Raw genomic sequence first — 16,725 nt, forward strand, 5'->3', positions numbered from 1 at the left:
GGCCACCTACTGAGTGCTTCAATAGCGATGAGAAGGTTCACCGAGTAAAATGCACACCGGATGCGCGACCAAGTTTTTCTGGCTGTGGCCCATGCTTAGGTGACCGTCGGTTGGGTAAGTTCTGGGCGGCTGCGTTTCGGAAGGAGGTCCGACAGACCTACTCTTATGTTCATCCATACCGCCCCAATAAGTACAGCTGCGAGCGGAGGTCTTTACAAGGCCTTTTTGACAGACGCTTACTTCAAATTTCAGAACTGTTCAGCTGCATGTGTGGCAAAGTAAAACTTTCACTTAAAAGACCCTCCAATAAACAGACACTTAATTTTCGCCTGACTAACACAGAGCGCTTTTGGTTGTCATTATTTTCGATGGGGTACCATGAAGATCTGCAAGAAAGCCAAACCGGTAGCCAGTTACACTGCAGTGGATCACCTGCGGTTCTTCTAACTGAAGTGTCCAAAGCCGTTCACAGCGATCCTCTTGAGCAGCTGTACACATCTCGTAGAAGTGAAGCCCTTTTATGCCTCCGATATGCGCTAAGCTCGGATCACGAACCGTGTGCCAGTGAGGATGCAATGGGACCCATTCGGGGACAGATCGGACCGCACACGTAGATGTAGCAAAGTCATTTAGATATTCCTGGTTGCTGTGGCCTGGTCGTTCCTTTTCATCAGATCTTCCGTACAGTCCCATGCGGCAAAAACAGCTTTGAAATTTCGAGATATACACTCAATTGCAAATAACTTTGGTCTTTAATGAGAGACTCGATTGGATCTCTCATTTATGATATTCTACAACTGGATGTGCTGCACACAGGCCGCCTTATCTTTCAGTTGGCACGATATTGGAGATAATAAATAAATAAATAAATAAATAAATAAATAAATAAATAAATAAATAAATAAATAAATAAATAAATAAATAAATAAATAAATAAATAAATAAATAAATAAATAAATAAATAAATAAATAAATAAATAAATAAATAAATAAATAAATAAATAAATAAATAAATAAATAAATAAATAAATAAATAAATAAATAAATAAATAAATAAATAAATAAATAAATAAATAAATAAATAAATAAATAAATAAATAAATAAATAAATAAATAAATAAATAAATAAATAAATAAATAAATAAATAAATAAATAAATAAATAAATAAATAAATAAATAAATAAATAAATAAATAAATAAATAAATAAATAAATAAATAAATAAATAAATAAATAAATAAATAAATAAATAAATAAATAAATAAATAAATAAATAAATAAATAAATAAATAAATAAATAAATAAATAAATAAATAAATAAATAAATAAATAAATAAATAAATAAATAAATAAATAAATAAATAAATAAATAAATAAATAAATAAATAAATAAATAAATAAATAAGTATATTTTTCAAATTCAGTTTAATTTAGGTTCAAATAGAACACAAGGTTGACGGAAAGTCGGAAACCTGATGAGCCCCAAGAAGGGTGAAACCGGTCGTGGGCTGTCGAAGAGTTTTCAGCAACCTTGTGAAGTAAACTGCTTTGAATCCTGTCTAAAAGCTTCTTTCTAAAAGTACCATTCTTCCGGTGTGACTGAAGTTGAAATCATGTTGCCTAGGGCACAGAATTTTGCAATCATCACAGAGCTTCAGTTCGTTCAATTATCATCCAGGCAAACACGAAATAAATTTTGAAATCCCATCAATTTTTTGTCACGTGATTTCTAACGCTTTGTGGGACGTACGTCGGCTGATCGCCGACGAATTGACTGTCCTTGGTCGCTTCCTTGGTTGATTCATTGTACCCTTCTTCTAAAGCCTACGGTTTTGTTATCAAAAACAGGAAGTGAATATGACTGGTATTGGTGAAATGTCTGTCCAGAAGTGGTCACTAAGGCGCAAAAACCTTTTTTTAAGAAAAACAAGAAAGGTTTGTATAAACCAAACATAATTAAGGAATTTGGGCTTGTTTTTGAAAGTAAATCGTCGATCCTATGGCATTCCAATTTGAAGAAGCGTTGATGAACTGGGTGAAGCATTCGAAAGAAGCCCACGTCATTACTAGGTTCGAGGAATTTTTACCGAGCTGTGGAAACAGACGGTAAACCGAATAGTTTATAACGCATGCCGTTCGGAAGGACGGTCTTGAGACAAGTGAATTTATCGGAACACCGTAATGTTGGAGAAGCTCTCCCAAGCTGTTCGAATTGAGACTGTTCGGGTGCGCCGCTCCATTGTTGGTCTGTTTCATCACCAGTCGAGTTGGCATCGTCTGTGCGTGGTTGGGTTGATGAATTCCTCCTCTTCTGCCCATGCTTTTATATTTTCTGAACAGCATCTGGTAGCTCGTAAGCGATTGGTTGGCTAGAGGCAGTTTTCGCGCAGTTTGATTGATTATCCAGAAATCTGTGTTGCATTGTATCTTGTTGATTTGTTGGGCGCATTGGTCGCTAAGTTGAATTGGAAAAATTTTCAAATGCTTGCCCGCGCAAGGACAAAACACGAGCAAGAGTTTGCCGAGGAGCACCACTCCACAGAAAAATCGATCAATAAACACATCAATACTGGTCTTGTCTACGGGCCGGTAATCAGTCACGAGATACTGAATGACGTGGAAACTCAGCCAACGCACCAATGGGATCAAAGAAAGAAAACTATTAAAAATGGATGGCTGTTAAATCATTCAGTCAGATGGAACAACATCAAGCCACTAAGCAAGATGGGCACAGCCCAAAAAGAACTGAACTGTCGAACTGAATGCGCACAACAAGCCGATCAGATACAAGGAAGCAACACAGATTCCCATGAGACCAATAAAATTACGCCAAGACAATTTCGGGAACAACCAATCGCTTTAGAGCTACGAGATGCTGTTTAGCAACTATAAATGCACAGACAGAAGGACAGAAATCTATCAACGCGCTGACGATCCCATTTCGATTGGTGATGAAACCTGTGCCAAGCTAGGTGAACCGACCAACAATTAAGCAACGCACCCGATCTACCTCTATTTCGCAACACTGTCATCAACAACTGCGTTCGTTCAGTCATCTAAAGGGCGTAGATATCGACTGATTCGTTTGGTTGCTTGGTGCCCCCAATAAACCAGTGTGCGATGGTCAGCAACCCGTCGGTTGGAGTGGGTGAAAGTGCTAGAGTGATTACCATTCACTTTGTTAGATTTATCTTCTTGTGTTGCAGTAATAACAGCGATAATATTAGCGCTGAACCTGATCGACTGCTGCAAGAAAGCGCATCCAGTTGCCAACCTGATTTATCTGATGAAAATAATGCTTCTTGTGATAATATCCCAGGAAATGTTTCCTAAAACAACATAAAACACGGTTCTTTGGATAGGATTTGCATAATACATAGATGTTCTCTGTTATGTATTCAGCCATCGACCCTAAGAAGGATTGCACTTCACCGTTTTCCATTACCCTGTTTTACAAACTCCCAAAATTTGGAACAGTCTGTCTAAACAAAATCATGGAAGCATAAATGCACATGTTGAAAAAAGCAAAACAACTTGGAACAGGTGGCTGCATATACCCATGGTAGTCACGAGAACGAAGAAGGTAGCGAACAAAGCTTGTTTTCTGTGATTGTTCCTCTTGGCTAATACATCACAAATTTCTATGGTACCAGGAATCACGTGGAAAAGGTTAAGATCGGGGTACATACACTTTAGAGAAGCCTTCACCATCATATGCGGGGCACCTCTGAACCGATCACGACTGGTACGATCCAGATAACTATCGATCGCAGAGGTTGTTTGTCAGGGTGCGCCCAGACAGAAGAAAAAGCACATGTGCATAGAGTGACGCATCCCCAAGGTCACCATCGGTTCGACACGTCCGGAAAGTTGGTGAGTCGGCGGCTCCCACCAAACACGGCCTAGCAACACACGACCAGCGTAGTGGGTCTGAGAACGTTCAGGACCGAACCACCACCATTGGCTGTACGGAGCGAACAAGTGAACGACCATGTTTGGCCAATTAGTCATCCTATATATTTACGCAGACGCTCTGTATGTTTTGTCCTGGCAATACAACCGTGCCCCCAGTTCTCTGTCTTCTCCCTATCGCATAGTCTAGCAAGCTCAGTGCAGACGTAACCAATAGCTAGACCACCGCACAATACAACACGGTTGGAATCCGACTACCCACAACACAACTTTGCATCGAAAAAAAAGTTGTGCGACCTCTGAACTTGAACTGTCCTACGAAACATCCAGTCTGTCTGACATTGACTTACCTGATTCCGTGACCCATAGACCTACCCCTCATCCAACCCCACCCTTCCTTTGATTTCTATTTCGCTAAAGGGCGTGTAGCCCCGATCTTAACCTTTTCCACGTGATTTCTGGTACCATATAAATTTGTGATGTATTAGCCAAGAAAAACACTCAGAGAAAACGAGCTTTGTTCTTCGTTACCAAGACTTGGAACAGTTGTGTGTTGGAAGATGAACCGAATTATCGTGAACATCATTCGCAAAAAAAGAAACCAGTCAAATATGGTTTAGTGAGTGACTGAGTGAGTCACTGAATACATGGTGATAAGAGCGATCAAGTTGGATCTCTGTCCAACGGAATAACAGTTGAAGTGCAGCGAGTAAGTTTGTTCTATGACCACAAAGTTGGGTGGGGTGCCACCTTGGAATGTTTCCGTTTTTTGATAGAGAGAACAGGTGCGGGAAATGGCTTTTTTTGAAGTCTGAACGGTTGAACGGAGTCAAGGTCATATTAAACTACTAAATCTCTTTATAAGTAGAAAAGCGTATTATACAGAATTCACTAGACGCTTGTGATTGAATAGTAGGAAGAGATCGTCGAGGAGTGAACAATTGTCCAAAGCACTGGCACTGTAGAATCGGCGCAGTATGACAGATTCGACTCCAGGCAGACCCGAAGGGGACATCTGTGTTTGGAACATTCGGTGTTCTCACACTGATTCTTCGTAGCCAATGAGGCAATAGGTCATTTGCAGCACAGCACAACCACGAAAAGGCGGTCAGTATTAGCGAACTGTGGCAGTTCGGAGGGCTGTGAGGGCAGTTAGAATTGTCATTGTGGTGTCTTGGCAACCAGAGTAAGAGGTGAGAAGTTTAGATCGGTTTCCGGGGAAAAACAGGACGGTATGTCGAGGAAGCAGAGAACAGACAAAGTTCGTGAAGACCGTCAGACTACTGGGGGGAGACGACGGGACAGTAATGAATGAAAGTAAACACAGAACGGACATAGGTGCTTCATGCAAAGGGTTGTTAGCAGGTGCGTACCTCATCGCAAAAATCAATTCTAAGAGCGGTCCCTAACGTTTGCCCATTTCGCCTGTGCGATCTGCACAGAGAGGCGTCTCACGAGACAACGCACGGTGGAATGGCCTTGGACGCGAGGGAGGCTTGCCTTGATCACATGACTCGTATCCAGGTGCGTGGGAGTCGGAAATCCCTCCTGATCGTCCAAGTTCGATTCTAGACTAGACCAACTTCCCCCTACGCGGTGACAACAGGTATGCACAGAGTGCGCATCGGTGAGTGGGACACGTAAGCAAACCGTAAACTGTCCGGCGTATCTACCAACACGAACATTTCTTATAGAACAAGGGAAAGGTGCAGTGGTGTCTACAAACACAGGAAAACCAGACGACTTAGCAGCGGCATGTGGTTTGAACATTTCAACTCCCCTGATGGATTACCACGTGATGTTTTTGATGACGTGGATTAACCTAATCTGATGACTTTTGCCGTTGTTCACTGATTTTGATGAGTGACCTTGAAACATTTGGATGGCACCCAGCAGATCAGGCTGCACACTTGATTCGGACGATCTGTATCGACTTAATCAGATGCACTTTCCATGAATTCTAATTTGCTGAGTCATTGTGTGAAACAGACGCTCGGCAGTGAACATTATTCAGATGCCATAAGGACGTTTGATGGGCCGAGTTCGCCAGACGTCCGTTTATGTCTGCACTGCGGTGTGGTTCAATGCTGGTTGATTAAAGTTTTATCTCTTGCCAAAAATCATACTCCTCTGAAATATTAGTGGTAGTTGTTCAGTTGTGTAGGTAACACGGTGTTGTTCGATTCACATGACTAAGTTATTACGTATGCGAGTCATCAGTTTGGCTTCCATCGATTGCTTACGTCAGCGTTTAGACTGAATCCTACATCCATACTTCCTTCATGTTCCTACGTGCACGGATACTTCCGTGGTCTGCTCACGTGACCGACAGCCACTCAGATCAATCGACCTTGACACAAACAGATTTCACATTGTGCTCATTTGCTTCTGAATTTCCATTACTCCAAACGGTGTGAATCACATTGAGCCGTACATGTTTTCAATTGAAAAATCAATCAGCGATCGAAAATCCACTTGTTTATCGAACTTTTCTGTACCACCAATTTTCCCATTCTTGATTTTGCGGGCATATCGATTAATGTCGGTTTACAGTACCCCAACTATAAGCAATATATAGCTGTAAAAGTTCGAGGTACGCTTCACTACACCAAACGAACTGGTGGCAATGTTTTGTGAAAGCCACTGTCTCCTGGGTGTAATCGTTGGTGTTGGAAGAGGGCCTAACCCTTTACCGTGGTTACCCCGACTGACCACAGTCAACTCGGCGTGTTTTTATTCGTATTCTTCAAAGTTGGGGAGAATGAAGCGTGCCCAATTAGACTGGCGGACGGCACGGAGACGTTTGTGTTTCCTGTGGTAAGGTATTTACAGACGAAGTATCACCTATTCACAACGCGCAAATACAAAAATTCAGTGCCCCCTAGACGTGAAGAACCACCTTGTGGAGAAAATTTGTGAGTGGAAAACGCCCACGACATAACAGTTTGCACCATCCAATGACGAGACAACTTCTGGCATTATCAGACACATCTGCTTTAAACAACTTGCTTGCATTCTTTGGTCATCCTACCTCCAGTTCTCGCATTCCTTTTTCAAATTGTTTTGCTCATAAATCTTCAAAATTCCACTTGAGTCCGTTCTTTAAATAGTAGGGTAGCGGAAAACAACCAAAAATAACTTGTGATATACGTGAAAATATTGAAAGTGAAATAATATACAACACGTGCGGTGTGTTTCCGGCAAAAAATGTGGACAGCTTGGTTGTAAGGGCCGATTTATAGGGCGGGAAGTGTACGGGAGTTAGACAGGGAGGTTATACTAATCATAGGAGTAAACAGATAATATATTTTTACGGTTATCGTGTACCTGATCAGCAAGAAAACAAGACTGGAAATGAGCAAGGCGTAGACGAGATGAACCACGATGATTCAGTAGTATCTGCTAGCAAAAGGAAGTATAGTGTACTGTCCAGTTTTCTTTCATGAAATATATCATGTTATAATATCATATCATAAATGTGTTATATTATCTATTATAAACACATAATTTCAAATATACATATGGTTATTAGTGCATCACCATGTTCTTGCGTCATAGAAATTCACTTACCAAAATAATAATAATACAATACCATATACTATAGTATTACTGTACAACTACATTATATTATTCTATATATATATATATATCTACTAATATATACACTATTATGTATAATATATTACCACGTTACTGTGTACTGTATAATATGTTACGATTACATTATGTCACACTTTAGTACTGTATTGCCATATATATTACGCTATACTATGTACCAGTATATTGGATATTAATATATTACTCTATTAGTATTACTGTATTACTACATTACTTCATCACTATATATAACAATATAACTGTATATTATTACAATGGAAATAAATTATATTTCTATAATAGTATAATACTATATTACTATATATACTATAATATAATATATCACTGTATTATATACAATATCGCTACGTTATTGTATTACTATACTATACTGTACTTTAATGCTATTATATTACTATGATATTATATTACTAGATTACTGGATGATATTCTATGTATTATTATACCACTGTGTTACTATAATAGTGTATTACTTTATTACTCATGCTATGTTATATCGGTGCTATTTGCCTGTGTGGTTGGTTATCCATGATTTCAAGTTTTTCAGGCTTGTGCGTAGTCGAATACTTTTATAAATGACATGGATGCCAGCGATAGCAAGTCAAAACCTCCGTTTTAATAATACAAAGTGTTTGACCAGATAATCAAATCTGTGAAACAGATAGCAGGATATGCCTCTGTCTGGAAAATGGGGAACACTCATGATTGACGACCATCCAGATATCCCAACGAGGGAAATAGTTTACAAACGTGGAGCCTGGTGATCATTGCTGATCACTCTACCCCTCATGTAATGGGCTGACGAGACACGTGCGCCACATCGCTAACACTTTCCAGAGGAGTGGGCCAAATGAACTGCTCCATAACACTGTTGGTTGCTGATGAGATGGTTTTTGATCTGTTCGCCGGGCTTGCAATTGACTTGCAAACGTTTCGTCACCATACGAGGAGACATCATCAGTGCGCAATTGCGTGGGTACATTGTGTTTGCCTGTGTGAGTCTATATAGCATTTGGAGGCTATCTGTCATCTCCTAACGTGATTGGCTGGTTGGTTGTCAGCGTTTTTCGCTGATTTGTTTGTGATCTGTGTTGCGTTGTGGTTTGCGTTCCTTCGAATCGATTGGTCATCCCGAAAACTCCTATTTTCAGTAGTTACGGTCCTCTTCTGATTGGCATATTTGTATTGTGTTTTTGTTTGGCATTCCTTTTTTGGGAGTGATTGGTTGGACGCACCACTTCATGTTCTTCATTGTGCTGACTGACGTCCTCGCGTCCGTCGGTTAGTTTGGTAATTTGGCACCTCCTCTAATCCGAGTGATGTGTCCATTTGGATCCAACTTTCGCTTTTTCTTTTACGAGTTCCTCGTCTGGCTGCTTGCTCGGTACACAGCTATGAGGTTCTTGCGTTCGCTTGCTCTTAGCGGTTGATAAATGGGATCACTTTCAATATGTTTGTTGATGGCCTCTTCGGTGGAGTACCACGCTCTCATAAATTCGCGTTCTTTTCTTCGTTCTCGATTGAACCAATATGCAAACGCCGCCCCAGTCGAACTCGTGTCCTTCCTGATCTTTGTGTGCGGAGATGAGGGAGAATTGATCGTGTCTTTTAGTAGCGAGCTTGTGTTCATGTATTGTGGCGGAGAGCCTCCTTCCTGTTTGTCCTACATACCGTTTGTCGCAGTCCTTGCATTGGATCCTGTATATGACATTGTTCTTCGCCACTGGATCTAATTTCCCTTTTGGTTTTGATAGTGTCCTCCGCAAAGTAGCCGCTAGTTTGTAAGCCACCGTCGTGCTGTGTTGTCGCAAGAACTTCGCGGCCATTTCAGCGGTGTTTCTGTTGGGCACACAAAATTAGAAGCCTCTTGCCTTTTGTGAAACAACTGCAATGCAAACCACGTACTGCTCTTTTCTACTACCCAAAATTGAAACACATCCAATCCCGTGATCTCTCAAATCATGGTTTCATCGTCCACGTTTACCCTGATTTGAATACACAACCGAAAAAGCTGCCTGAAACCATTTAAGTTATCCGTGTGACATGTCTTGGGTGTTTTGCTCTGGTAACCGATCGTTAAACACTGGGACGGCGTGAAAATTTGCCCACAATGGAAAAAGTTTCTGAAAATCGCCTGGAACCCAGCCGAGTCTCGTTTTAATCGTTACGGTAGTTAAGATACTGCAACAGACAGCACAGAAGAACGAAACCGGTTGTGGACTGTCGATGAGTTTTCAGCGACTTCATGGATACACGGTTCATTTAGGTGTACTTTTCGATACCTACTGGACCAATCAGATAATGGAATCAAACCTGACTGACTGTGTTTTCCATCCGATGAACAAGGACTTGGATAATCAAAAAGAAACATGGAGGGATCTTTTTCAGATAAGCCCCGTCAAAATAATAAACCCCGCCACCCAGAACAGATTAGAAAAAAGAGTCTCTGAAATTCGTACTTTTAGTTCTTATTGAAGACGGTGAAATTGGGACGTGTCATTATTAATTTGCATGAAAATGTCTGCTTTTCGGTACCTTTGCCTACAAACGAACTCACGCAAGTATCTGTCAGCTAAAGATCGGCGTGTGCCGCATTGGCGTTTATTTTGCATCTTATAGACGTGCCAAAGAGATTCGATGGTTTGTGTGAGAGCTCCAGTCGTTGGATCCACAAAGTTTCGTGAGTATAATTCACCTCAATCATCGTTTCAATTCATCGGTTTGGTGCCCAAATATCGGAGATGATGATTGAGTCGGGAGCGATGCAGGCCTGAATTGTGTCCACCAAAGTGGCCGCGGTTCGATCTGGCACTGCATACATAAACATCTGTTTAAACTGAAAAACGCCGCTAGTCGGAAAATTCGCGAAGAAAGTTCTTCTAGTTAACATCGGTCGTGTGGCTAATAGATAATTGCTCCGAGCAGAATTTGATTTTTGCCAAATTTTTGACCTAGCAATAAATGGATGGCATTACTGTCCTAAACCCCATCCCAGACCACTTCAGCCAAGTTTCAGTTCGAAGACAGTTTTATTTCTTACGTCCGAACGGAGAAAATGTTTTGCACGAAATAAGCCCAGATGTGGATTAGGAATCGTTTCCACCAAAAAATAAGTCAAGGTTGTGTGCGTACATTAAATTGAAGTTGGCGAGAATTGGGGCGGGGTTTAACGTTTGGCACATGCACATTTGCATTAGTGGCGGGGCTTGTCTGGAAAAGATCCAGATGGAGTATGGTTGGTGATCGAAAACAGAAGCAGAGTGGTCGGGTTTGGTTTCCTAAAAGATGCTCAAACCTCTCAATATGTGATAAATGCCCACAGTCAACACTTAGTATCGATGACCATCAGTTAGAAATCACGAAAAGCGCACTGGAGTTAGCAGAAATATGGATAACAGTACGCCCCATGTTTGATCAACTCAATCGATCAAACCGTTTTCATCCACAAACCATGTCGTCAAGTGCGGCGGTTCCGCAAAAGTAAGGGGAATGCGCGCCACCCTTTGGAGGCGATGGTCTAATAAGCTGATCGACGTCAAGTCATTCTTTTCCGCCGGGTGATGCACCGTAACAGAAATGATTGGCCAAACCGTGTCATGCATACATCATTCTGGCAAGACTCGACAAATCAGAATGTGTTACTAGCAGGTGGTGTTCAAATTAGAGGGACACACTATATCCAGCTGTGAACCTACGTTTGACCTTTCCGCGGGTCGATAGATTCACCAAGTGAGGGGTCGCTCTGGGGATACATGATTCTGAGCTTCTTGTGTTAGGTTGGCCCCCACCAAAAGCACACCGTTTCCGTACTCCCGCTGTTGGGCACGTACAAATGCACATATCGCAACCAGATTCTTCGACTATCGCCCCAAAATTGTCGTCGTTTAGACAATGAGCCATAGTCATTGTCTTATCCCCATCAGACAGACACAACCAACCCTCTGATTTCAGCTTCAACATGTGATCAGTCGCGATCGACCCCGATACGATAAAAAGCTATGAATACTAGAACAGAGTGACCAACCTGAAGGCTTTTGCCTTAAGCCCATGTCAAGTTGTGACTGTCTGGATGTTGTAGCGCAGTCGTAGATAGATAGATAGATAGATAGATAGATAGATAGATAGATAGATAGATAGATAGATAGATAGATAGATAGATAGATAGATAGATAGATAGATAGATAGATAGATAGATAGATAGATAGATAGATAGATAGATAGATAGATAGATAGATAGATAGATAGATAGATAGATAGATAGATAGATAGATAGATAGATAGATAGATAGATAGATAGATAGATAGATAGATAGATAGATAGATAGATAGATAGATAGATAGATAGATAGATAGATAGATAGATAGATAGATAGATAGATAGATAGATAGATAGATAGATAGATAGATAGATAGATAGATAGATAGATAGATAGATAGATAGATAGATAGATAGATAGATAGATAGATAGATAGATAGATAGATAGATAGATAGATAGATAGATAGATAGATAGATAGATAGATAGATAGATAGATAGATAGATAGATAGATAGATAGATAGATAGATAGATAGATAGATAGATAGATAGATAGATAGATAGATAGATAGATAGATAGATAGATAGATAGATAGATAGATAGATAGATAGATAGATAGATAGATAGATAGATAGATAGATAGATAGATAGATAGATAGATAGATAGATAGATAGATAGATAGATAGATAGATAGATAGATAGATAGATAGATAGATAGATAGATAGATAGATAGATAGATAGATAGATAGATAGATAGATAGATAGATAGATAGATAGATAGATAGATAGATAGATAGATAGATAGATAGATAGATAGATAGATAGATAGATAGATAGATAGATAGATAGATAGATAGATAGATAGATAGATAGATAGATAGATAGATAGATAGATAGATAGATAGATAGATAGATAGATAGATAGATAGATAGATAGATAGATAGATAGATAGATAGATAGATAGATAGATAGATAGATAGATAGATAGATAGATAGATAGATAGATAGATAGATAGATAGATAGATAGATAGATAGATAGATAGATAGATAGATAGATAGATAGATAGATAGATAGATAGATAGATAGATAGATAGATAGATAGATAGATAGATAGATAGATAGATAGATAGATAGATAGATAGATAGATAGATAGATAGATAGATAGATAGATAGATAGATAGATAGATAGATAGATAGATAGATAGATAGATAGATAGATAGATAGATAGATAGATAGATAGATAGATAGATAGATAGATAGATAGATAGATAGATAGATAGATAGATAGATAGATAGATAGATAGATAGATAGATAGATAGATAGATAGATAGATAGATAGATAGATAGATAGATAGATAGATAGATAGATAGATAGATAGATAGATAGATAGATAGATAGATAGATAGATAGATAGATAGATAGATAGATAGATAGATAGATAGATAGATGAATAGATAGATAGATAGATAGATAGATAGATAGATAGATAGATAGATAGATAGATAGATAGATAGATAGATAGATAGATAGTAGATAAATAGATAGATAGGTAGATAGATATCACAGTTGAATTAGCATTTGAATCGTAGGATGCAGCATACATGCCATTCAGAAACCAGATTCTTTTCCAAACTGTGTTTGCAATGCACTAGATACTGTGTTGTTTGATTAACTGGCGAATGATAAGCGGTGAGTTTGATTCAGAACGCGGTGAGCAACGTTGCCATGGGCAACCTTCCTGAGCAATGTCCACAAACAAGTGAACAACTGCCCAATCGAAGCACAGCTTAGTTGGCCTGGCCTGGTTTTTTGAGGTCGCTGTTGGTGGCGTGGGATGTGTGCGCGTCTCTGAGTGTGTGTGTTGTGTGACCAAACGGCTGCGGGCTGAGGTTGATGGAAGCCAATAGGGTGAGCCAAGATTTGTGGCGTGTAGGCTGGGCGTGAAGGTGTTTTGTATCTCCTGAAACTTCTAGTTTTCATGACTCATTCCAAATGAACAAGGGATTATACTGCACACCACTGCAGTTGACTGACTTCGCGTGTGCAACGGCCCCCGTCTCCATCGCTTTGCCTTATAAATTCATCTGCATATCGACTTGGTTTTGACGCGTGATTCAACCAAAATTCAGCTGAATCTTGCGTTTATGCTGTTCTTGATTAACTAAATGTGCTGCGCCAGACCTTCTCATCTCTCAGTTGGTACGACATTCCCATCGAAACCAACTTGGTGTGCAGATGGATTTAGGAGGCTAGTTTCGTGCGATTTGGGTTCCAGTAGAAACTCGGGATTCACCTATACGTGATGAATCCCAAGCCAGTCCTCAAAGGCAAAACCTTTTGTGTGCTGTCAATCTTTTTCAGTATTCTTATAAGTAGTATATTACGTCTACCCATATCGCTTGTTTAGCCTGAAACTTGACTAGCATATTCGATTGAGTGTTTTACATCTGGTACACGAAGTGATTTCGCATACCTCCCAATTCGATCCATCTCTTGGCGGAAATGGCGGGGTCAATTTGGTTGTCATTTGTAAACTAATGAATTAAATTTAATGGATTTTGGAGAAGATTAAGGAACCAAGTAACTGAGTATTTCCAAAACAGTCTCCCATAGAAAAATTGACGGCTTCTAGAAAGGGATAAGCCAGAAATTCCCCATCAGTTTCGACAATATTTCTCACCTTTGAAGCAGCCAGTGCGGCATCCCAGACATCAGTGGATTTGATTTCAGTAGAGACGTAAAAACCGGGCCATTTCGTGACTGACGAGATAATCAAACGAACACTTGAAGGTCTTCAAAACCCTGGCGTGCGAATAACCTCTTACCCCTGCCGATCTGGACAATGCCGATGACATCGTTCTCATCTTCGAAGAGGTGGAGAAGTCGCAGGTGTTTTTGGATGAAATGGCCAAAGTCATCTCGTCCTTGTGGACATGCAGTCACTGAACACGCCACTTACGATCCAGGGAGAGGTACTGGAAGTTGTGGAGCGTTTTACGTATCTTGGAAGTTGTATTAGTTCTGATTGTAATGTGACAGATGAGGTGAATGCCCGAATCTGCAAGGCTCGTGCCGCGTTTGCTAATTTGAGACACCTATGGCGTCAGAATGGTTTGTCCCTGAATCTCAAGGGACGTGTGTATTAAGCTACAGTGCGGGCTGTTTTGTTGTATGGCTGTGAGACTTGGCCTATTCGAGCAGCGGAACTGAGACGTCTTCAGGTGTACGATAATCGTTGTCTCAGAACCACAACTCCTGTGGGTTGGTGTCGGCTTCTCCCTAACGAGATAATTAGAAAGCGAGTTTTGACTTGTGCAACGAGAACTTCTACTGAAGAATGTGTCCAGCACCATCAGCTACGTTCGTTAGGTCAGGTGTTGGGTATGCCGAAAATAGTGTTGTTTTTTGTACCCAATTTAGAGTGTTGGAAGCAGAAAGGTGACCCACCCTTGATCTGACAGAGGGGTATGTAAGAGATATCGAAAAGTTTGGGTGCCGTCGATACGACTGGCCTTCCAGGTTGGGGATCCTCATTGAACCTGGTTGGAAACGCTGCAAGATATGACTGTTAATCAATGTCGACGGCATGCTTGCTTTCATGTTCCAACCAGATTGTTCGGACGAATGTCTGAAGGGACATGCACATCGGATTTGTGATGATGATGGTGATGATGATGAGAGAGGTTTGATGAGTTCTGCAGAGTACAGTTCACTTTAAGTTGAAATCAATAAACATGATGTTGATGCAGCGCGATGTAAGGAACTCACACCTATATTTATAGTACATCAACAAAGCAATGCACGAAGGAGTCCTAGTACAGCAGTAGTCAGTCGTAGAATAGCAACTTTCCTGTTTATTAGTCACCGTGAGCAAAGTTCGAAATATCAGGCAGTACGAGTAAGTGGTTCTTCAAACCGATTCTGTTCTCAGAGACCAAGCTTTATAGAATGGATGTCTGGATAATTTTACAGCGAAAAATGCTACCCAAGAAGGGATCTCTTCTAGAGAGGCCCCAACAAAACTTAACCCCGCCACCCAAAAAAGATTATAAAAAAACGCTATGGAATTTGTACTTTTCGTTCTTATTGAAGAGTGTGAACTTGGGACAGGTCACGAATAATTTTCATGAAAAGGTCCGTTTTTCGGTACTTTTACCTCCAAACGAACTCAGTAGCTGTCCACCAAAGATCGATGTGTGCCGAATTGGCGTTTACATTTTGTAGACGTGCCAAAGGGATTCGATGGTTTGTGTGTGAGCTCAAGTCGTTGGATCCATAAAGTTTTCCGTATGATTAACCGTTGAAGTCTGCAAAACCCGCCAGTCGCAAACTTCGCGAAGAAAGTTCTTTTAGTTAACATCGGTCGTGTGGCTAATGGATAATTCCTCTGAGCAGAATTTGATTTTTGCCAACTATTTGGACCAGGAATAAATGAATAGAAAGACTCGAACTCCATCCTAGTCCAATGCAGCCAAGTTCCCTTTCGAAGACCGATTTCTTTCTTACGTCCGAACGGAGAAAATGTTTTGCACAAAATGAGCCTAGATACGGATGACGAATTATTTCCATCAAAAATAGGTCAAGGTTGTCTGTGTCCATTAAATTGGAGCTGACAAGAATCGGGGAGAGTCTCAACTTTTGGCAAATGCACTTTTTGCATTAGTGGCGGGGCTTATGCGGAAAAGATCCCTCAAAAGTTCCTCAACCCATGTGATAGACCGATGTTTGAGAGCTGTATCATTGTTTCTCTTGAATTTTTGGTCATCTGGTTCAGCATTTTGTGTTCGCGTCATTATACAGCATCTTTTGACAGTCCTCAGTTACGCTCTGGAGGACAGAATGGCGAGAAGCCACCAGGAGCCTCGTCAAATCCTACAAACAATTGGTCGACACAATGAAGGACATCTAAACTACAGCTCTCTGATGAATATATTTCCCCACCAGTGTGGTTGAAATTGATGATGTTTCCGCCACAAAGTCCAGCCAACGGGGTGCAACTACTGACACCGGTGAAACATTTCGCAAGCATTATTTAGGTAGTTTAGTGGCATACTTTAGAAGGTGCAACATTGTCACTGATGCAAACAGAATCCATCACCTGACTGCGAAAATATGCACGCAAATTCAGGAGAAGTCTTCACGCCTATA

At 40.4% G+C, this 16,725-nt stretch overlaps 1 protein-coding gene across 1 annotated transcript; it reads left to right on the forward strand.

Annotated features, from left to right (window-relative positions):
* Positions 1-368: 368 nt before the first annotated feature.
* T265_09990 (hypothetical protein) lies at positions 369-614 on the forward strand (the record flags this gene model as incomplete). The annotated part of the gene is made up of 1 exon (XM_009176227.1): positions 369-614. One exon carries the CDS (start codon positions 369-371, stop codon positions 612-614), a length of 246 nt encoding a protein of 81 aa, XP_009174491.1.
* Positions 615-16,725: the final 16,111 nt, after the last annotated feature.

Source organism: Opisthorchis viverrini (genome assembly GCF_000715545.1).
Source record: "Opisthorchis viverrini unplaced genomic scaffold opera_v5_328, whole genome shotgun sequence".
Classification (NCBI taxonomy): domain Eukaryota; kingdom Metazoa; phylum Platyhelminthes; class Trematoda; order Opisthorchiida; family Opisthorchiidae; genus Opisthorchis; species Opisthorchis viverrini.